This window comes from Sus scrofa, chromosome 13 (assembly GCF_054392235.1).
Source record: "Sus scrofa isolate SSC_HxYL_T2T_F1_AM1 chromosome 13, Sscrofa_HxYL_maternal_Yorkshire_Landrace_v2.0, whole genome shotgun sequence".
Lineage (NCBI taxonomy): Eukaryota > Metazoa > Chordata > Mammalia > Artiodactyla > Suidae > Sus > Sus scrofa.
Window position 1 is genome coordinate 219971424 of NC_139395.1, and position 22843 is coordinate 219994266.

The 22843-nt window shown below is 49.9% G+C and overlaps 1 protein-coding gene and 1 long non-coding RNA gene across 7 annotated transcripts in view; one reads left to right on the plus strand and one right to left on the minus strand.

Moving 5' to 3' along the window:
- Positions 1-270: 270 nt before the first annotated feature.
- LOC110256492 (uncharacterized) lies at positions 271-4157 on the minus strand. 2 transcript variants are annotated; one of them, XR_002338079.2, is made up of 5 exons: positions 3597-4157; positions 2343-2453; positions 1844-1965; positions 1056-1218; positions 271-626 (listed from the first exon to the last, which is right to left on the minus strand). It is a non-coding gene; the product is annotated as an uncharacterized LOC110256492 (long non-coding RNA). The 2 variants fall into 2 exon arrangements; XR_002338082.2 differs by lacking the exon at positions 1844-1965.
- BACE2 (beta-secretase 2) overlaps positions 3865-22843 on the plus strand; it is a 120824-nt gene continuing 101845 nt past the window's right edge. For all 5 annotated transcript variants that reach the window (XM_021071005.2, XM_021071006.2, XM_021071004.2 and 2 more), the window contains exon 1: positions 3865-4588. In XM_021071005.2, the coding sequence (XP_020926664.2) occupies positions 4289-4588 (300 nt within the window). In that variant the 5' untranslated portion in view covers positions 3865-4288. The remainder of the gene's footprint in view (positions 4589-22843) is intronic.

The following is a 22843-nucleotide window of genomic DNA, read 5'->3' on the forward strand; positions in this document are numbered from 1 at the left end:
TGCAGAGGGCTGGTGCTCCCCTCCTGCTAAGTCTCAAGGGCGCTAGAATAGAGCAAAGGCCTCCTGCATCTAGTCTGCAAACATAAGGATTAGCTCCTGTTTTGCTTTTTCCTCCCAGCTGCTGACACAGTGCCAGGTACAAAGGATTCATTAGGTGTTGAAAATAACTGAAGATGCAAACATAGAAACCAAAGAAAGACAGTGCAAAACAGAAGCTCTCAACGTACAGTCACACCCTTTCAGCCTTTCAGATCAGAGGGGTCATTTAGCTTTTTTTATTATTATTATTTATTTTATTTTACAGCCTCAGCTGCAGCATATGGAAGTTGCCAGGCTGGGGTCGGGGCAGTATTGGAGCTACAGCTCAGGCCTATGCCACAGCCAGGGCAACACCAGATCTGAGCCACATCTGCAGCCTATTTCGGCAATGCCTGACCCTTCACCCTCCGAGTGAAGCCAGGGATCAAACCCACATCCTCGTGGATCCTAGTCAAGTTCTTCATCTGCTGAGCCACAACGGGAACTCCTCCATTAGCTCTTTTAATAATAGGAAAATGTTATTTGCCTTGTTCACACTCCTTCTCTCCTGCTTGCTGGACAGAATCTTCCAGATGCTTCCTAGAAGACTGAATGAAGAAGCAGATAAGAGAACCCAGATGCCTTCTCCTAAGCCAGAGAGAGATTTGCCAAAAAGTGCAAAAATGTAAAATAACGCCATTCTTCTCAGGTTTGGAAAAGTAAAGTTAGTTTTCATTAAAACGTTACTTAGGGGTGCTGCGTCACGGGTTTATTATTGTTATTTTCCCATGAATGACTACATATTGTTCAACTTTCTCAGTTCTACTTTCTAATTGGGTGACTATTAATAGAAATGACCTCATAAACAAAAGCTCTTTGGGGTCCTCAATTTTAAAGAGTGTAAAGCGGACTTGAGATTAAAAAATCCGCGAACTGCTGGTGTTAAAATGATACATCACAGATTCCTCGCTCGATCCCTGTCTCCCCATCTCCCCGTCTCACCAAGGCAAAGCACGGGAACTGCAGATGCTTTATACCTTTATCAAGGCGAAAGCACACTTTCAGAGAGGGAGAGAGGAGTCAGAGGCTTGCAGGTTCCCAGAGGGCCCGGCTCACTTGCAATGGTCTCCAGGACCCACGGTGCGACCAGGGTGGAGACCCAGCGTGATGCTCAGATTGGTCATGGGCAGGAGGCCTTATCTGCATGGAGAACAGGTGACGCAGGGGCGGGTGAGGCCTGGGCCACGTACCTCTCCCAGCAGGGAGTGAGCAGCCCAGGCGGGTCAAGGTGGGGGAAGCAGCATTGCAAGGAGACGTGGCCTGAGGCTTTGGGGGTTCATCTTCTCGAAGGGGACTTGAAGCCTGTAACAAAAGGAACCCAGAGCTGGCAGTAAGGGCCGTGGAGCAGCAACCTGCATGTGGGTGACAATCTTTCTGGCCAAGTGCCAGGTATTCCTGGAAAGGACCCCTGGGTAGCTCCTTGGGCTGGAGGGTGAGACCCTCACCCCAGCTTCTGTGGTCCAGGGACAGGAGAGTGATGGGGTTTGCTCTTCGCAAGGAGGGAGGGCCCATCACTGTAGGGCTTTGGTTTTCCTGAGTGGACCGAGGAAGTGTGTGGCTGAAATGGAGGCCTCCCAGGCTTCGGGGAGAAAGGGGAGGAGGGGGAGGGGAGGGGGGGAGGAAGAAGAGAATGAAGGGGGAGGGGGGAGGAAGAAGTCAGGGGAGGGAGGGGTCAGGGGGAGGGGGGGAAGCTATGGGAGCAGTAAAGGAGCCTGGGCCAGAGAGAGGCGGATGTTGGGGGTGCTACGGAGCAGGAGGGGCTCACCTCCTCCCTTCCTCACTTCCTCCTTCCTCACTGCACGAGCCCTGTGGGAGGTGGCTTCTTGGAGAAGCATTTAGAGGATGCTAAGGGAGAAAACGGATGCCACCCCATGAGAGGACTGTCACCTGGAAGATAAAATGATGGGTTCCCAAATCCAGCCAGCATCACCGACCTGGGCAGGAAGGGAGAACCCTAAGACCATTCATAAAAACAGAGCCGACCAAGGGTACAGTCATCAGACGCTGTCACTCCAGCCGGCATCATTTTCTGATGCCGCAGCACTGCCATCTATTAAAACTGCATGAGCTCCTCCTGTGACCGTCTCTTCAGGCATCTGTTTACCCACAAACTAGCCCTCTTAAAATGAAAAGCTCATGAATACTCACATTAGAGATGGAGTCACCTTTTTCCTGAAGGACAAACCTTAATTAGACTCGAGTTTTTAAAAAGTTCTCTTGTGGTGTTTAATTATTACAGCAAACGTCTCGAATGTTGCACTTACAAGTCACGTGGCCACGATGGCATTGTCCTTAATAAACTGCATGTGCTCTTTAGAAGATTACGTTCTACTGAGAGCCGTCCGAATGTCTTCTTGAACCCTCAAGACTGGACACTGAAGAGTATAAATAATCGTTTTTTTAAAATTACACTTCTTCTACAACCTTGAATTGGAAATGTGAATATATGAATGTAATCGCGCTGGAATAACTATGTAGATTTATGAGGAATATCAACTTAGGTTACATCACGGGACCCAACTAGGCCTTTCTTTGTGTGGCTGGGGACTTGGTGAAGTTGGGATATAGTTTGGGGGACATGTGATTTACGGTTAAAGTCATCTGAAAAATCAGCACAGGAAAGAGCTCTGGCATAAGGGTCCCTTGCAGAGCCACAGACCTGATTCTCAAATAAGGAAGACAGGAATAAAAATCAAATCTTGAGTAAAAGCACCTGGAAACTGCAGCGAGGAGGGAAGTTTTGCTCCAGCCTCCCCACTGTTTGAAGATGGGCTTGTTTGTTTGTTTGAACGGCCAACATAATTCAGCTGGAGGAGGTAAAAAGATTTTTCTCCTCCCTGTTTCACTTGAAATCGATGTACTTTAGCTGGTGTAATGGTCCCCCCTGCGTTTAGCATCCCAAATAAAATAACCTTCATTGCCTGCATCCCTGAATGCGCTCTGAGTCTCGGTGTCTGTGGCTAAACAAGTATTAATTGGATAATCCGCGGAGAGCTTGGGGGAAGCGGGAAGCCAAGGGATGGATGCTGCGCTGTAGATTCAGCGGCCCAGACTGTGGATGCCTGACTGTAACTTGCTGAGCGGACAGAGGGAGTTCTGGGGCAGGTGAAGGCGCAGCTGCAGGCAGCCTCGCATCTGCATTACGGGCGAGCGGCGGGGCGCGGAGGGGGTGGGGGTGTCGAGATGCCCAAGCTCCAGGCCAGTTGCGAGTGCCACCTCCCCAGCCTCAAACGGTGGGCACAAAGGGAGACGCGAGGCTGAGAGAGCCACGGCAGCCAAGCCCCTCGTCTCCCCCCACGAGTTCTAGGGAGAAGTCGCCAAAGCTCTCCGCCCTCGCCTGGCTCTCCCAACCCTGGACTCTCCCAGCCGCCACTCCGACCTCTTTGAAAATCGCTCCGGGCCCCCCGAAGTGGACATGGAGAATGGGCAGGAACGGGGGTGGACCGGGTGGGCAGCGCCCAGAAAATGCCCTGAGAAGCCGCAGGACCCTGGAGGGCTGAAGGGCTGCAGGGACATACTTGGCAAGCGGAGGCGCAGACTCTTTGACTCCTTGAGATGCTCGCGGCTTTTTTTCGATTCCCTCCTCTTCTCTCTGACCCCCACGTGACCCGCTGGCAGCCCCCGCCCCTGTGGGGCCAGGGAACCCCGGCAGGGCACCAGGGCGCTCGGGGCCAGGGGGCCAATTCAGGCTCTCGCTGCCCCTTTAAGGGTTCCCGAAACTTTCCCCCCTGGTATCAGATGAGCCTCGTCACATCCGTTGGCCGTGGCCGCCGGGGCGCGTTCCGAGGAAATTGGGGACTCGAGTTTCCCGGGGAAGAGGCGCGGCCCGAGACGAGCGAGGGTGTTCAGGGCAGGTCTGGGAGGACCCCGGCGGACCCCGCGCCTTGCTTTGACCTTGGCCGTGGGGGAGGGGCCCGGCCCCTGCGGGGCAGCCGCCGCCCGCCAGAGGGGGCAGCGGCGACCAACTTGCTTAACTTGGCGCGGGCTGGGGCGGCTCCGGCGCCTCCTCCTCCTCCTCCTCCCGCCGCGCCTCCTCCCCAGTCCTCCTCCCATCCGCTGCCGCCGCCGCCGCCGCCGCCGCTGCTGCTGCCTCCCGCCCCGCCGCACGCTCAGCCCTTCCCCGCAGCCCCGCGCGCCGCCGAGTCGCTGAGCCCCTGTCGCCGGACGGGACGGGCCCGGCCGCGCGCGCCCCCCGGGCCCCGCCGCGGGCATGGGCGCGCTGCTCAGGGCGCTGCTGCTGCCGCTGTTGGCCCAGTGGCTCCTGCGCGCGGCCCCGGCTTTGGCCCCGGCGCCCTTCACGCTGCCTCTCCGGGTGGCCTCCACCACCAGCCGCGGGGCTGCGCCCACCCCTGGGCCCGGACCCCCAGCCGAACCCCGCGCCGACGGCCTGGCGCTCGCCCTGGAGCCCGCCGGGGGAGCTGCCAACTTCTTGGCCATGGTGGATAACCTGCAGGGGGACTCCGGCCGCGGCTACTACCTGGAGATGCTGATCGGGACCCCTCCGCAGAAGGTAGGTCGCTACGCGCTCGCTCGCCCGCTCGGACCCTGCGCCCTGCTGCCGCGGGCTTTTCGGGGCTCCCGGGGGCGCCCAGCTGTGTCTCCGCGTAGCTTCCCGTCGCCCCCAAAGCAGTGGCTGTCTCGGGAGAGCAGATCTTGGGGACGCAGAGGAACTCCGTCGGGCTGGGAGCCGGGGCGCGCGCACTCGGGACGCGGAGCGGTGGCAGCCCTGCCCGGGGCGCAGCCAGGGGTGTGTGCAAGTGCTTCAGAACTTGTTCGCTCTCCTCGCCGAGTGGCAGGGCGGCGAGAGACCTGTAACTTGCCTCTAACGGGATGTCCTTCTGGCGAGCGACACCTCCTTTCGGCGAGGAGATGGTGCGGTGGGGCCTGGACGCGATGCTGTGGTTCCTGGTGGGAAATCCCTTTGCGTTAATATTCCACCCCCCACCCCCACCCCCATGCTGTCTCATCGCTTTGGAGCCTCGTGGACGGCCTCCAAAGGCGCAGTACCCTTTGAAAGGGATTCAGGCTTCAGCTCAGCTGAAAGCAACCCTGTCCAAGGAGGCTTGCTCGCTGCCCGCGGAGGGAGCCTCGTTTCCCTGGCGGTGCTACTTTCCTCTCGGAGTTGGCTTGTCGGCTTCCTCTGGGCTGGCCCGGCTGCCCGGCTCCTCTGCACGGATCAAAGAGTCTACACGCGCGTGTGGAATGTGTTAAATGCAGGGAAGGCACTGGGGAAAAATATGGGCTGAGTTAGGTTTCTGGGGACCAAGCGGTCTCCCAATGACAAAATAATAAAATCAAGCAGCTCTCGTATCCAGAGTTTCAGCAGTGGCAGTTTCTGCAGCAAGACCCAAAGGTGCCCAGGCTCGGTGATCTTTAGAAAAGCAAAATCTCAGCCGTGGCTTTGGGCCTCTTCCTTCCAGACTCCCGAATCAAAGTGTGACTTGAAGTCAGGTTTTTCTTATCAATTGACTATGCTGTCTGCAGAGACTTTATTTTTATTTTTAACATTGTCATGTCGGTTTTAGTTCAGCTATGATTCCCCCATAAATAGCATATACCCATGACTTTGGTGTAATTCTAATTATTCAAGACTTTCTTAAGAGGAAAGACATGCTAATCCGTTTAAAAAAAGAAACTCGACTGAGTAACTTCTCTACTTGTTTAATTAGTTGAGGAAAGAAAAGCCTTCAGAAAGGAACTCGGCTCAAAACTTTGGTTCTAGTTGCCCTTCATCTAAGTGCTGTCTTTGGCATCTAGGGTGGATGGTGGCTGGGGAAGGGGGGGAGGAAGTCAGCTGAGGAAGCTTAACTTGACCACAAGACGCTGGGACTGGTAACAGCCACCACGTGAGAACACGCGCTGGTGGTGAGAACCTCGCTTATGTTGCTGTTCACAAGATTCATGAGATACTGAGGATGAACGTCTTTTTGTGTGGCCTCAGGATAATCCTTCCAGAACGGGCCTTCAGTCATTCTCCACTTGGGAAATGTGTGCCTTGATGGAAGAAAAGCTCCTTGTTGATTTTTGAGTGGAAGGGGATTCTCTACTAGAGAAAAGTACATTTGGGCAGTTTTGGGTCCTGATGCCTGTCTCCTCCTAGAGCAGAGGGAAAAGGAAAAGAGCATCAGGAAGAAGGGGGAGAAAAGGAGGGAGTTCCCTGGTGGCTCAGTGGGTTAAGGACCTGGCATTGGCACTGTTCTGGCTCAGGTTCAGTCCCTGGCCTATGAATTTCTGCATGCCGCTGGCATGGCCATAAAAGAAAAATCTCTCTTAGGCGCTCAAAAAAAAAAAAAAAAGCTTTCCTCAATAATAGTTTGTCCTTATTAATTAGTTTAATGACCTTTACTTTAAAATGATTGTTTAATGAATCAACAGGAATGCACTGCGTATCGTATGCTGCTATCTTTACCTTGGCCATGGAAGCAGTTCATTCAAGGTTAGTTCTCAGTTAAACATTAGCATGTTTCCAGGGAAGCTGTTTTTAACAATCCAGATTTAATTTTTACATTTGACAGGAAATGAAATATTCCGTGCCTTCTTCTTGGCCTGATTTAGTAATAAGCTGCTTTATAGCAGGATCCATGTACATGCTTTCCAAGCGCCTACTGTAAACTCTTAGGTATTAGTGACAAGCGAATCAAGATTTACTTCTTGCCTGTGTCCTCCTGCACTGACTCTGACCACCAGCTGGGTGTTTGCAGCCGGCAAGAGGGGGCAGCTGGGTGGTGACTTCTGAACTTGAAGTTAAATTTTCCTGCTCTATTTATTAATGGCCAAGAGTCAGGCATATGTTCTGTGCTGATCCTCTGGAGCCTAAAATAAAACTTGCTTAGGGGAGAGAAAAATGGGATTGTAGTTTCAAGCAGTAGAGAACCAGGAATTGTTCCCAAATTCACAGTCCTAATAGCAAGGGGGGCAGGCTCCCTGAAAATCCTTGAAATGGCCCCACGTTCTTACTCCCATTTAGGGGGTGGGACAGCTGAAACGTGGAGAGGTTCAATCAATGACTTTCCCAGGACAACAGAACAAGAAAAAAAGGAAAACGCCAGAGGTGGACCCCAGGCAGCTGGACTCCAGGACCCAGGTTCTCAAGAACTGGGAGATGCCCGCTCCCTTTCCTTCCTCCCTCTAGACTCCTTATCTTTATCTTTTGGCCTCCAGTTTTCAGCTAGAGATCCTTGAGCTGTAACCACCACCCCCCCAGGAGTTAGAAACTTTAACATGTGACCAAAAGTGAACTCTCCCAGTCCCCACCATCCCTCTCTTCTTCCCCTTCCTTCAGGGCAATGCTCAAGGCTCGGCATCAGGAATAGTTGGATCCAGGCCTGCATGGGAGAGAAGGCGAGAGAAGATTCAACAGGAATCAGAGCCCCACAGTTCCCGCTCTCCCCCGGGAAAGGCAGCTGTCGAAAATGTGCCTGTGCCCTGAATGCTTTAATCAAGAACGAGGGTTCCTCATTCTGCCTGACACTTTTCAAGACATTACAGGCGTCTGCCCAGACGCCCATTTGTGAGCAGCCCCATGTTGGCATGGAGATGAGTGCTGGGGCTTTGGTACCATTGCGTGACTTTTTTCTAACAGCACAGAGCCAGCATCTGCTTGAACCATGTAATTTGGTCTTATTAATAATAATAAGGGTGTTCTAAAGTGATTATAATTACAGCAATTTCCATTATTTAAAAAAAAAAGACGTTCATGCTAACACAGTCAATCCAACTGCAGAAGCCAAAGGTCTGTGGCTATATCCCTTGTAATGGCTTCCAAAAGGCTTTTAGGGTTTCTGTGGGAAGGTTTTCTGTCATCTCCACTAATATGGGTGAAACAGACAGCAAGATGCTTTGCATATTCAAACATTTGAATGTAAAGGGTTAACAAATTATGTGAGACTTGCTTTTTTTTTTTTGCTTTTTAGGGCCACCCCCATGGCATATGAAGGTTCCCAGGCTAGCAGTCGAATCGGAGCTGTAGCCGCCAGCCTACACCACAGCCACAGCAACACTGGATCTGAGCCGCGTCTGCGACCTACCCCACAGTTCACAGCAACTCGGGAGCCTTAACCCACTGAGCGAGGCCAGGGATCGAACCCGCAACCTCATGGTTCCGAGTCGGATTCGTTTCCGCTGGACCACGATTCCTGGGACTTGCATTTTAATCATGGCACATGGGCTCATCAGCTTCTTAGTACACAAGTATCTGGAAGACTTTGGATTGAAAATATGTATCCGTCATATACAGTTTCAAAGGTTGTCTTTTTCAGAGTAAGCCATCCAGCCTCCCCCAAATTATAGTAAGCTCACTGCGGAGGAGGCTGAAAAAAGGCCAGCAAGAAGGAATTTGATGGAACAAAGTGAGATCATAAACAGTCTTCCACGAAGAAGGAGTGGATTACTGGGATGAAAACAGCCAGAAAGTCCCAGCTGGGTTCCCACCAGCTCCTTGGGGGAAAAGGTGCCGTTCCTGAGCTTTGGAGCAAGAATTCCACATCAAAGGCCCAGGGATCCGCTCCAAACAACTTGGAGACTCAGAGTCTGCGAAATCATTGACAACTGGGTCTTAATAGCTAACCTTGATTTCAGGCTTATTAGGAGCCAGGCACCATGCCAAGCTTTTTGCCCAGAACACCTCATTTTTTCTTCACCACAGCCCTATTATTTGACCTGGCTTGCAGATGGGGAAACTAAGGCTCAGAGACGCCAAGTCATTGGTCTCAGGTCATGCTGGTGAGTGGCCCTGCTGGCTTATCCTGGTCCACAGCCTGAGCTCGTCACTGCTCTGCATGCTGCTGTTTGAGCTGCAGGGACATTGTATTGTGTTGCATTGTATTGTGTTGTATTGCACTGTATTGTATTGCATTGCATTGCGTTTTAATGGCCACACTCAAGGCATACGGCAGTGGCTCGGCCAAGGATTGAATCCAAGCCTCAACTTCAACCTACACCACAGCTGTAGCATTACTGGACCCTTTACTGGACTGAAGATCGAACTCACACATCTGTAGGCATCCAAGTTGCTGCAGTCAGATCCTTAACCCACTGCACCACAGCAGCAACTCCAGTGACTTTTTTAAAAAGAACCACCTTTGGAGTTCCCTTTGTGGCTCAGCAGGTTAAGAACCTGACATAGTGTCCTAACGATGCAGGTTCGATCCCTGGCCTCACCAGTGTGTTAGGATCTGGCATTGCTGCAAGGTGTGGAATGGGCCTCAGCTGCGGCTCTGATTCAACCCCTTGCCCAGGAACTTCCATATGCTGCGGGTGCAGCTGGAAGAGAATAAAAAAAAAAATCTTCATTTACCTGTGTATGACTCGGGGGTAGTGGGACGCGTCTTGGACCCACTGCAGGGTGCTGGGTGCCAGGGCCGTGACACATGTGACTTCGATGGTGGGCAGGTGGCAGATTCCCAGGCTCCCTTTCTTCACGTGTTGATGATCTATTAAGTTTTAAGGATCCACAAACTAGGAGGCTTAAAACAATAGAAATGCACCATCCCACAGTTCTGGAAGCCAGGAGTCCAAGGTCAAGGTGTTCTCAGGGCTGCACTTCCTCCCAGGGCTCTCGGAGAGGGTCCTTCCTGCCTCTTCCAGCTTCCTTGGCTCTTGGCTGCGTCCCTCCAACCTCAGCCTCTGTCTTCACGGAACATTCCCCCTCCCCCACCCTGTGTGTCTGGGTCCAAATTTGCTGCCTCTTATGAGGATACCAGTGATTGGATCGGATCCTGATCCAGCCTGACCTCTTTGGAGTTTGATTACGTCCATCAAGATGGGACCCGGGGTTTAGGGATTCACCCAGCTCTTTGGGGGCACACAGTGTAACCCGCAACAAGTCCACTCTCGGTTTACCATTCTGTGGATTTTTTTTTTTTCCTTTCATTCTATCCCATCCTTTAATTGCCGATACTTTTTTTTTTTCTTCTTTTTTAAAGCCACACCTGAGGCATATGACAGTTCCTGGCCTAGGGGTCAAATCAGAGCTGCAGCAGCCGGCCTCGACCACAGCCACAGCCACAGCCACACGGGATCTGAGCTGCATCTGTGATCTGCAGCAGCTTGCAGCAAGGCCGGGGATTGAACCCCGGTCCTCCCAGACACTGTGTCAGGTTCTTAACCCTCTGAGCCACATCAGGAACTCTTAATTGCTGATAATTTTAATTTGGCATTCAAGTGTCATTTTCATTTGGTGCTTTTGGTGGTGTGCTGACATGGAGCCTGTGACAAGATAGTGTGCCGGGGCTCAGGGCGGGAGGCTGGGGAGGGGAGGATTTGGGGTTACTTTCTGTATTTCTGTGTCAGTTTCCTCGCGAGAGTGTAAGTCACTTACTTACATTTTTAAAGTGTCTCTTGTCCTGTTGCCTTACTTCTAGAATGGCTGGAATTATTGTGTAACCTGGGAAAAGCCCACTTAGATGAACTCAGATGGCTAGTATTTAAACACCTATGAGTCACAGATACTCATGTGGAAAGCGTGCATTTCATCGTTTAAAGACCCTGTAAGACATGTCACCTTTTTTCAAGGGAATCTGTTTGATGGGAAATACACTCCTTTTCCCCTCCAGCATCCCGGCTGTTTCTTGACCCCTGCCCGACCCCCTCTGCTGTCGGTAGGCAGCCTGACCTATGGGCCCCCCGTCTCCCCCTAGAATGATCGCTGACCCCGTTCCAACGAAAACCAAAAGGGAAGGTCAAGGCAAGCCATTGGCTTCAGTGACAGTGGCTTGAGTGACTTCTCCTGCGTGGTGGGCCCTGTCGGACCCCAGGAAAGGAATTGTGAGACTGCATTTTCCCCTCTTCACAGTGTGTGGGAAGCATGTCTCTGATGCTGAATGGTCCTGGATTCAGAGTCCGCCTGAGCCGAGGGTGGGGTGGTGACTGCTGACGAGCAGAGGGCAGCAGAGGTGGGTGTGGGAAGAGAACAAGGCACGTCTCCCTTGCACCTCAGAGAGCCTCCTTTTAGGACCAGCAATGGGCTTTCTGCTTCCCCTTGGCTCCACTGCCACCTGTCACAGATGCCTCCTTGCACTCGCTTTGTTCTGCTCGCCTAACCCGGGCTAGAGGTTGACACTGGGCCCCATTGTTTGTTAGTGACAACGGATACCACCCGGAAGACAGACCACACCTGGGAGGCAGGTGGATGGGCCACCTGGACCTCTGAGCCCTGTGCCTCCCCTTCGACGGCTGGGTTGTGAGTAAGGGGGCATGTCCCACGTCCTGGGCTGCTTTCCTAGGCTGCGGAGTCTGTGTGTGACACAGCTTGAATTGGCGGTCACGTGACTCTCCTTGCTCCTCCCCTGGCCTATAGATGGACTATCTGATTTTTTTTGCCTGTGGCTACTCAATAAAAAATGGTTGCTTTTTGGCTCTGGGAATTCTCAAAGAGGTAAGAGATTCTTGGATTGCCTGCATCACCATGTTAAAGAAACAAAACTAGCAGGTGTGGGAGTTCCTGTTGTGGCTCAACCAGTTAAGAATCCGACTAGTATCCATGAGGATGCGGGTTCAATCCCCGGTCTTGATCTGTAGGTTAAGGATCTGGTGTGGCCATAAGCTGCAGTGTAGGTTGTGGATGCAGCTCGGATCTGGTGTTGGCATGGCTGTGGTCTAGGCCCCAAGCTGCCGCCCCAATTTGACCCTTAGCCTGGGAACTTCCACATGCTGCAGGTGCAGCCCTAAAAAGACAAAACCAACAGGTATGTGTTTGAGCCGATGCTTGCTACCTTGAACAGGTCTCAGGTCGGATGTTTCAGCCTTATTACACGGAATACCATATACCTGTACCTAAAACACAGTCTCAGCCCAGCCGTTTTGGGAAGATGAAGAGGATTGCCTGCCGTGTGGAGGAGGGATGCCCTGGGCAGGCTTCATCGTTCCTGGAGCCGTAAAGGCCGGTTGGGAGCCTCTCCCTCCGGTTCACACGAGCCCAAGGCAGGTCCTGGAGGGGGATTTATAACCCGGCCTCCCTGAGGACGGCCTCGTGCTCCCCCAGGAGCCCTCCAGCCCCCCCACCCCCCACCCCATGCTGGATACATGGCCTTCTTGGCAGTGGGCTGGGAACCACCTGAGCTTGTCCGCCCTGCACCCCCCTCCTGCCAGAAATCAAAGAGAAACACCCACAAGGCAGCTGTGCACCGCAGGGCAGAAGCATGGAAAGCACTGAATCAAAAAGTTTTCCTGGAGTTCCCGCCATGGCTCAGTGGGTTAAGAACCTGACATAGTTTCCCTAAGGATGTGGGTTTAATCCTTGGCCTTGCTCTGTGGATTAAGGATCCAGCATTGCTGCAAGCTGTGGTGTAGGGCACAGATGCAGCTCGGATCTAGTGTGGCTATGGCTGTGTCATAGACCAGCAGGTATGACCGCTAAAAACAAAGTTTTCCATATAGCCTATGGTGGGCGGGATAATCAGGTCTGACCACTTTTCTTTCTTTCTTTCTTTCTTTTTTCTTCTTAAGGCTGTACCCTCTGCATATGGAAGTTCCCAGGCTAGGGGATGTATCTGAGCTGTAGCCACTGGCCTATGCCACAGCCACAGCCATAGCAATGCAGGATCCGAGCCACATCTTTGACCTACACCACAGCTCACAGCAACACCGGATCCTTAACCCACTGAGTGAGTCCAGGGATCGAACTGCATCCTCGTGGATCCCAGTCAGATTCGTTTCTGCTGCGCCACCACAGGAACTCCTCTGACTGCTTTTCAAAGCAGGATGTGTGTTACCCAAAGGGAAGCTCTGCTTTCTGAAGCGGATGTGGATTCCCCAAGCCTCAGAGGGAGCTCTGTGCTGCCTCCTGGGGAAATGCATTAGCTTTTTCCCACGGGACAAGCCACCTCGGGAGGAGCAAGCGGGTCTGCATGCTTGTCAGTCTTTGGGAATTCGGCCTATCTAGTGCGGATCCCAGAGATGGGCTGCTCGCCAAACACTGGAGTGGCTGAGCAAATTCTTCCATCTCTGGGGCCTCAGTGTCCCCCTCTGTCAATAAGGAGACTTGACGGGCTGCCCCGAGATGCCTTCTAGAAGCCCTGACACTCAATGGCTAAAATCCATTATGTTGGTGAGAGCTTCTGATAGCTCTCATTCTCAGCAGCTGTAAGCAGGTGCATCATCTTGGGGGGGGGGCAGTCTCTTAAGGTGTGGAACCCCATTTAGGCCCCGGGGAGCCGGGAGGCTGTGTGCTGCTGGCTTGAAGGCCACAACTGGAGTCCTTGCTTCTCAGACCGGCCAGCCGCAGGAGCACCTGGTAACCTTGGTTAAAAATGCAGATTCCCAGAGCTCCCTTGGGGCGCAGCAGGCTAAGAATCCAGCGCTGTCATTGCTGGGGCTCCAGTTGCTGCTGTGGCCCATGTTGGATTGCTGCCCCAGGAACTTGCACACATGGCAAGCATAACAAAAAAGAAAAAAAAAAGTTTCCCGAGATCCAGTCCGGACTGAGTAAGACAGTCTGTGTCGGAGCCCGGGAATCTGCATTTTACCAAACCTCCCGTTAAGCAGCCAGCCTGGCCCCTGCAAGGTCAGCCTCTCCTCTGCTGGGTGGTTTCCTGTGTGGAATCCGTAGGTTCTTTCATCTTCCTAAAGCCTGTTGTGTGATGAGGTATTAACTCTGTCCATGACGGAAGACACTCACTCCAGCAGGTCGTGTTCTAGAAGCTTCTGTGCACTTGGCAGCTTGGCGAGGTGGAGTGTGATGCCTCCAGTGCAAGTGCTCCACAGGCCTGCCGTTCAAAGTCCTAGGCTGACTGTGTCCTTTTTAAATTTCCAGTCCGTCTCGGGGCAGTAATTTTAAATCAATGAAAATGAATTACTAGGAAAAAGAGCATTTAAAAGACATGCAAATACAAGCACCATTTTAAAATTATTAGATTCAGCAGACATACTTTTTTTTTAAAGGCCGCACCCGAGGCATATGGAAAACTTTGGTTCCCAAATGAGACAGGTTGGGGAAGGGGGGGTGTGCTGGGGGTTTGGGATGGAAATGCTATAAAATTGGGTTGTGATGATCATTGTACAGCTATAAATGTAATCGAGTAATAAAAAATGCTGTAAAAAATAATGAAAGGGTTCCCGTTGTGGAGCAGTGGTTAACGAATCCAACTAGGAACCATGAGGTTGCAGGTTCGGTCCCTGCCCTTGCTCAGTGGGTTAAGGATCCGGCGTTGCTGTGAGCTGTGGTGTAAGTTGCAGATGCGGCTTGGAGCCCGAGTTGCTGTGGCTGTGGTGTAGGCCGGTGGCTACAGCTCCGATTAGACCCCTGGCCTGGGAACCTCCATATGCCGCGGGTGCAGCCCAAGAAAAGGCAAAAAGACCAATAAATAAATGAATAAATAAATCACTAATAAGGAGAAAAAACATACTGTTTTTTTTTTTTAATGGCTGCACCCAAGCATATGGAAGTTTCAGGGCTGATCGAGCTGTGATCAGCAGGTGGAAAGAACCCACTCTTGAGCTGCTGGGGGGCCGTATTCCAGGGAGAAGCCAGGCAGGTGGCTCTGTGGCCGGGGATGGGGGCACAGGGCCACGGGGAGCTGCTCTCAGAGGCCCGGTCTTCGGAGCAGTTCCCCATTCATCTGGTTTAAAATTGGGCTTTAAGGCTAAATTGCGTTAGAAGAAGGGCCTTGCCAGGTGTGAAACCTTCGTATCCTGCATGCTTATCGCACTGGTGTGCAGGGGTGAGAACGGTGGGAAGGGAATTAAAATATAGGCTTCCCTGGGGAGGTGGGAGCCCACTTAGACCCCTGTCTTGTGTTGGGACCCTCCCCAGAAACAGACTGAGACGAGGGTGTGAGTTGGGCTGTTCACGTGGGAGCTGAGGTCAGGAATGGCATGCAGGGGGTGGGGAGGGGCTGGGGAGAGAGAGGGGACAGGTGTGGGCCTGGGCTCAGTCCCCTGGGACCTCTGAGAGGGCATGGCACCTAGACTCAGCTGTCCCAGCTGACACACAGGCAAGGGAGCGGGGCCTTCACCGCCCACTCCTGTCAGCCCTGGGTGAGGGCTAGCTGGGGGCAGTGTTTGTGGTCCTGCGATGGCCCAGAGTCCAGGGGTCTTTGGGGTCAGGCACACAGAATGGCTGGGCTCAGCAGAGTCTGCTGCGGCCACTGCATCTCTCCTGCCTGGGACTGTGGCCGGCACAGGTTAGGCTACTATTTGAGGAATAAAAGAATGATTCTCTCTACCACCAAATGTATCTGAGAACATCATTTTGAGCCAGGAGTCCCCAAACAAGAGTTTTAAAATTCTGCTTTAAAATCCTAGCATCCTGGAATGTTCTAGAATCGAACTCACGACAGCCTCTGTGAGTCAGTCTAGAGTGAGCCTCTCATCGCTCTGCGTGCTTTGAACTTTTTTTCCCTAGAAGAGGAAGATGTGATGTGTGAGCCCTGAGAGAAAATGGTTGGGGGGCAAAGGGAGATTGTGTTTGAGGTTAAAAACAACCACAAAACCGCCTTTGAAGATCGAATGCTGTGAACATAAGGGTTTTCAAAACCTTTTGAATGGCCAGCGCCTTGTGATGTGGAGAAGCAGTGCTGCAAAGGTCACAAAATTGCCAAGTTCCTGGTCCAGGGACACCTCCGTGTGGTCCAGTCCATAGCCACGCCCACCCGAGTGCGGGTCCCTTAGCGCTCGTGTGCATAAGAATATACCATCTAATAGGTTGCTTATAATCTCCAGAACGTCAGTTCCTCAGTATACATAAATTTCAGAAATATATGAAATATCTTTTGTGGTGCTTTGATCGGTAAGGGTATGGGCATTTTGGCTCATTCATCCCATAGGTCATGGCATCTTCTGCCCCCACCTTCTTGCTCATTCCCTCTAAGGAGGGGATGCTGCCATAGGCATCGGGCTGGGCTGTTTATAGAGCTGGAGACCTCGCCTTCTGCTCCATGGCTGAGCAAGTGCCGCTGCCTTTGGAGCCTGCTCATCCCTGTCTCTTTGAACGCATGCCTCGTTGTCCTAGGCTCATGACCCAGGATGCTGGCTGGAGAACTGAGAAATCCCATGTGTGTGTGTTCAGGCCTCGGTGGAGGCAGGGACCTGCTGAGCCTCCAATCCAAGCCTCGTGCTCCAACCCAGATTCACCAGAGCTCTGCGGCCACTGGTGGCCTCTTCCATTTCCTGCAACTCCTTTCATCAGCACCACCTCCGGTCCCCACCCAAGAGTGGGCAGAGACACAGAGCCAGGCAGTTCTGGCTCCTCTGGCCAATATCACCGTCACCCGTCCCTCAAAGACTTTTTTCCTTTATTATGGACTGATGATGTTATATTAGGCTCAGGGTATTTTTATAGATTATACTCTGTTAAAAGTTATTACAAGATAATGGCTTCCATTCCCAGTGCTACTCAATATATCCTGTTGCTCATCTATTTTATCTGTAATAGTCTGTACCTCTTAATACCCTCCCCTATCTTGCCTCTTCCCACTTCCTGCTCCACTGGTAGCCACTAGTTTGTTCTCTGTATCTGTGAGTCTCTTTCTGTTTTATTCTATACATTCCTTTGTTTCATATTATTTTTTTAGATTTCACATAACAGGGGTAACATACAGTGTCTTTCTCTGACTTATCTCACTCTAATATTTTTCTAGGTGCATCCACATTGCTGCAAATGGCAGAATTTCATTCTTTTTTATAGCTGAGTAATATTCCATTTTGTGTGTGTGTGTGTGTGTGTGTGTGTGTGTGTGTGTGCACGCACGTGCATACACCACATCTTCTTGATCCATTCCTCTACTGATGGACACTTGGGTTGCTTCCATATGTTGGCTATTGTAAATCGTGCTGCTATGAACATTGGGGTGCACCTACCTTTTCAAATCAGGGTTTTGTTTTGTTTTTGTTTTTGTTTTGTATTCTTTGGATACATACCCGGGAGTGGAATGGCTAGATCCTATGGTACTTTTAGTTTTGGGGGGGGGACCTCTACTGTTTTCCATAGTGGCTGCACCAATTTATAGTCCCACCAACAGTGTACTAGGGTTCCCTTTTCTCCACAGTCTCTCCAACATGTGTTATTTGCAGACTTTTCAATTTCTGACGGGTGTGAGATGATATTTCATTGTTGTTTTCATTTGCATTTCTAATCATTAGCAAAGTTAAGCATCTTTTTCTGGGAGCCATCTTCTTTGGAAACATGTCTGTTCAAGTCTTCTGCCCTTTTTTTTCTTTTCTTTTTTTTGGGGGGAGGATATTTAACCCTTTGTCAGTCATATCATTTGCAAACATTTTCTCCCATTCTGAGATTTGTCTTTTCATTTTCTCAGTGGTTTCCTTTGCTGCACAAAAGCTTTTCAGTTTAATCCGGTCCTGTTTGTTTATTTTTGCTTTTATTTCTTTTGCCTCAGGAGACAGATCCAAAAAAATATTGCTCTAATTTATATCAAAGAGTATTTTGCTTATGTTCTCTTCTAGGGGTTTTATGGTTTCAAGTCTGACATTTAGGTCTTTAATCCGTTTTGAATTTATATTTGTATGTGGTGTGAGAAAATGTTTTAGTCGCATTGTTTTACATGCAGCTGTTCAGCTCTCTGGGCACCCCTTGTTGAAGACACTGTCTTCTTCATAGTGTATTCGCGCCTCCTTTGTCATGGACTGATTGACGATAGGTGCGTGGGTTTAATTCTGGGCTCTCTGTTCTGGTCCATGGATCCATGTGTCTGTTTTGTGCCAGTACCGTGTGCTGTCTTGACTACTTTGTGGTATGGTCTGAAGTCACGGAGGGTTATGCCTTTAGCTCTGTTCTTTTTTCTCAAGATTGCTTTGGCGACTCGGGATCTTTTGTGGTTCCACGTGAACTTTAGGATTGCTAGTTCTAGCTCTGCAAAAAATTCACGGATATTTCAACAGAGACCCCATGAAATCTGTAGACTGCTTTGGATAGTGTAGCCATTTGAACAATACTCCTTCTTCCCGTCCGAGAACACAGTTTCTTCCATCAGTGTTTTGTAGTTTTCAGAGGATAAGTCTGAAAGGCAAGGTTAAGTTTATCCCTAGTTTTTTGTGTGGGTGTGTGTGATGTGATTTTAAACTAGATCTTTTTTTTTCACTTTCTCTTTCTGGTAGTTTATTATTATAAGTGTATAGAAGAGCAACAGATATCTTATTAATCTTGTATCTTGTAACTTTGCTGAATTTGTTTATCAGGTCTAATCACTTTTTTTGGTGGAGACCTTAGGGTTTTTGACATAAAGTACCCTCAGAGTCCTGAACCTCTTTTTTACATTGTCTTCTGCCTTGATAAGCCCAATGCAATTGGGATTTCTGATTTTTGTACATGAACTGTATGTTAGATCCTGAAATACTGTAAATGTCATATTACGCTTGGTCTTTTTGGTCTGGAATTTCATGAGATTCAGTTCTGAGGAATTTTCCTACACACAAAGCAGTGAAACTAGAACACATCCTCACACCATGCACAGAAATAAACTCAAAATGGCTGAAAGACTTAAATATAAGACAAGATGCCATCAAACTCCTAGAAGAGAACATAGGCAAAATATTCTCTGACATCAACCTCATGAATATTTTCTCAGGTCATTCTCCCAAGGCAAAAGAAATAAGAGCAAAAATAAACCAATGGGACCTAATCAAACTGACAAGCTTTTGCACAGCAAAGGAAACCAAAAACAAAAAAAAAAAAAAACAAAACAAAAACAAAAAGAAGAAGACAATTTACAGAATGGGAGAAAATAGTTTCAAACAATGCAATGGACAAGGGCTTAATCTTTAGGATATACAAGCAACTTATACAACTCAACAGCCAAAAAGCTAACCACCAAAGGAAAAATGGGCAAAAGATCTGAATAGACCGTTCTCCAAGGAAGATATACAGATGGCCAACAAGCACATGAAAAAATGCTCAACATCCCTGATTATTAGAGAAATGCAAATCAAAACTACCATGAGATACCACCTCACACCAGTCAGAATGGCCATCATTAATAAGTCCACAAATAATAAGTGCTGGAGGGGTTGTGGAGAAAAGGGAACCCTCCTGTACTGTTGGTGGGAATGTAAACAGGTACAGCCACTATGGAGAACAGTCTGGAGATACCTTAGAAAACTATACATAGAACTACCATATGACCTAGCAATCTCACTCTTGGGCATATATCTGTACAAAACTTTCCTTAAAAAAGACACATGCACCCGCATGTTCATTGCAGCACTATTCACGATAGCCAAGACATGGAAACAACCCAAATGTCCATCAACAGATGATTGGATTCGGAAGAGGTGGTATATATACACAATGGAATACTACTTAGCCATAAAAAAGAATGACATAATGCCATTTGCAGCAACACTGATGGAACTAGAGAATCTCATACTGAGTGAATGAGCCATAAAGACAAAGACAAATACCATATGATATCACTTATAACTGGAATCTAATATCCAGCACAAATGAACATTTCCACAGAAAAGAAAATCATGGACTTGGAGACCAGACTTGTGGCTGCCCATGGCGAGAGGGAGGGATAGGGAACTTGGGGTTAATGGATGCAAACTATTGCTCTTGGAATGGATTTACAATGAGATCCAGCTATGTAGCATTGAGAACTATGTCTAGATACTTATATCGCAACACAACCATGGGAGAAAAATTATGTATACATGTATGTGTAACTTGGTCCCCATGCTGTACAGCGGAAAAAAAATTAAAAATTTAAAAAAATTTAAAAAGTGGGGACAGCAAGGTGGAGAAAAGGACAGGACAGAAGTCTCCAACACTGGGCGATTACACAGCTGAGAGAGTGTGGCCTCTGTTCTTGCACATGCTTCCCTTCTTACAGCCGCTGAGAAAGTCTTCAGGCCTCAGTGCAGCATCGGACTGGTTGGCTGTTAAAAACAAGCTCTCTGACAAAGAGTTGCATGCTTTTATTTCCCAGAAAGCCACAGTTCCAGATTTGCTGACTTCTGTTGAGATTACAAGTGGCTGGCAGCAACATGCCACTTTGTAGTTATTGAAAAAAGATAAATATAATTAACACATGTCCTTTTAAGAGGATATTTTACCATGGTATTAGAAGTGGCAGAAACTCCTGCTATGGAGAGTCTTTTGAAGATATCTTTAAATGTTTCCTTCATGATTGGACTTTTCAAAACAGTTTTGACTATTCACAATAGCCAAGATATGGAAAAACCTAATGTCCATTGACAGATGAATGGATGAAGATGTGGTACATATACACAATTGAATACTACTCAGCCATGAAAAAGAATGAAATAATGCCATTTGCAGCAACATGGATGCAACTAGAGATTCTCATACTAAGTGAAGTCAGAAAGAGAAAGACAAATACCATATGATATCACTTATATGTGGAATCTAAAATATAGCACAGATAAATCTATCCACAAAAGAGAAACAGACAGACATGGAGAACAGACTCGTGGTTGCCAGTGGGGAGGGGGAGTAAGAGATGGACTGGGAGTTAGGGGCTAGTAGATGCAAACAATTACGTTTAGAATGGATAAGCAATGAGATCCTGCTCTGCAGCACAGGGAACTATATCCAATCACATGTGATAGACCATGATGGAAGAGAGTATGAGAAAAAGTATATATTTTAAAATATGTATATATATGACTGGGTCACTATGCTGTACAGCAGAAATTGACAGAACATTGTAAATCAACTATTAATAAAAAATAAACAGTTTTGAACCTTTAACCTGGAAACTGAATTTTCTACCTGGGTAAAAAAATCTTCCAGAGAATTTCAGCTGTTTAAGGAAAATAACAAATCAGAGATACCTTGCACCTTTTGCTTAATTTGCTACCATTCACTACCCCCATTTTACAGATGTATAAGCAGAAGCCAGGCAGTTTCATGGCTGAGGCCACACACTGCATGAGGGCAGAGCCAGGATTTCAAAACGGGTGGGCTTGTTCCAGACTCCGTGTTCTGAAGCACTTCTCCAGGCTGCCTCTATGGCGGTACACAACTACAGAGGGCCGCCGCTCTTGATTGGGGCAGTTTATCCAGAAATTTCCAGAGTCACTAGTCTGTGTGAATTCCGGAGCCTTGTACGGGATTGTGGGTCTGGTCTGATTCCAGAGAAACTGCCGGTTGCTGCCCTGAGCCCATGTGTCTGGTCCTTAGGCCAGTTCCTGGAGAAGCGCAGATGCTCAGAGAATAGCCATTCATTTGTTCATCCGCTGGTCTGTCGCTGCCACTCGACCTCCTGGAGCAGACCGGCCGCCTGGCCCAATAAGCTCTTTCACCAGGGCAGTCCCAGAACACAACTCAACAACTGAAAGCTTTATCTAAACTATAAATAGCAGCTCCCAGCGGCGGTGGCCCTGCGGTGTGCGTGCTTTTCCCCCTCTGCAACTAGCAGGTAGCAGCTACACCCCGTGAGTGTTGGCAGCGCCCACTTTTTTCCCCGGACAATCGCAGAAGCCAAAGTGGCATCTGCTCATCTCTTCCCGCCTGTGTGATGTGGGGGGTGGGTCGGCGGCCCCGCCTGCTCCCGCTCCTTCCTCCTGCTACTGGTCCGGCCCTCTCCCCACCCGCTTCCAATGGAAGCCAGAGGGAGGAGGAGGGGACGGAGGCCGGCGAGAAGCAAAAGGTGCTAGGAGCCTCTGCAGGTGGGGCTGGGGGCCTGGCCTAGCGCAGCAGGAGGCATCTGATCAGGTGCGGGGGAGGAAAACAGCCTCCCCTCCCCCAAGACAGGTAGGGAGTCTTCCGGGGCCCGCCCTTCAGCCCACTTCTGCACCCGTATGGCTCCAGCGCCCTGCTCTTCTGGCTTGGGATTGGGCTTCCAGCCTGCTTGTCAAGCCAGGAGGGGGCGTGTCCCACACTTCCCACAGCTGTGGCTGGTCTGGGAGCTGGTGCTGCCTGCCCCGCCCACACCTCCACGCCCCGCCCACAGGCCCAGCCCACACCCCCACACCCAGCTGTCCATCTACCCTCTAGGGAAGCCTCCTGCTGGGCTCCGGTGGCCAGGACAACCCTGCAGCTGGTGGTGATGACAGTGAGAACCAACCTCTGTTCACGAGTCTGTCTGTGGAGTTCCCATCGTGGCGCAGCAGGAACAAATCCCACTAGGAACCATGAGGTTGCAGGTTCCATCCCTGGCCTTGCTCAGTGAGTGAAGGATCCATCCAGCGTTGCCGTGAGCTGTGGTGTAGGTGGCAGACGCGGCTCAGATCCCAAGCCACTGTGGCTGTGGTGTAGGCTGGCAGCTGAAGCTCTGATGAGACCCCTAGCCTGGGAACCTCCATATGCGCATGTAGCCCTAGAAAAGACAAAAAAAAAAAAAAAAAAAAAGAGTCTGTCTAAATCTGTTAAGCGTTTAAATTCAGGCCGCAATCTGTTTAGTGAGTAGACGGAGCGGTAGAAACTCAGCCAAGGCAAGGGGCCAATCTGTTTTCACCGCCATCCCCTCCCACTCAGGATTTGGACCTCAGTGCTCTGTCCTATAGGGTTTTAGGGTCTTGGGTCAAAACTGTGTCATCCACAGGGTCTCAGGGCCTTATGCCTGGGCTGTGCGGGCCTGGTCCCCTGACCAACTGAGCATCCACTGTGTGCCAGGCAGCATTCGGCTGGCTTTTTGCACAGAAGGTAGACTTAAGGGAAACGCCTTTAATAGAGTTAAGTTTATTTGTTTTTCACAAATCAAGACACATCCCCTTGGGGCAAAATCGTGACATTCAGGTGAATCTGAAAATTACAGCTTCTCTTCTAGCCGGTTATCCAAAGCCTAAGCCCATCTCATAGCCTGCCTTTCCGAGCACTTGGAACCAAAAGGATTGAGATTTTTTTTGTACA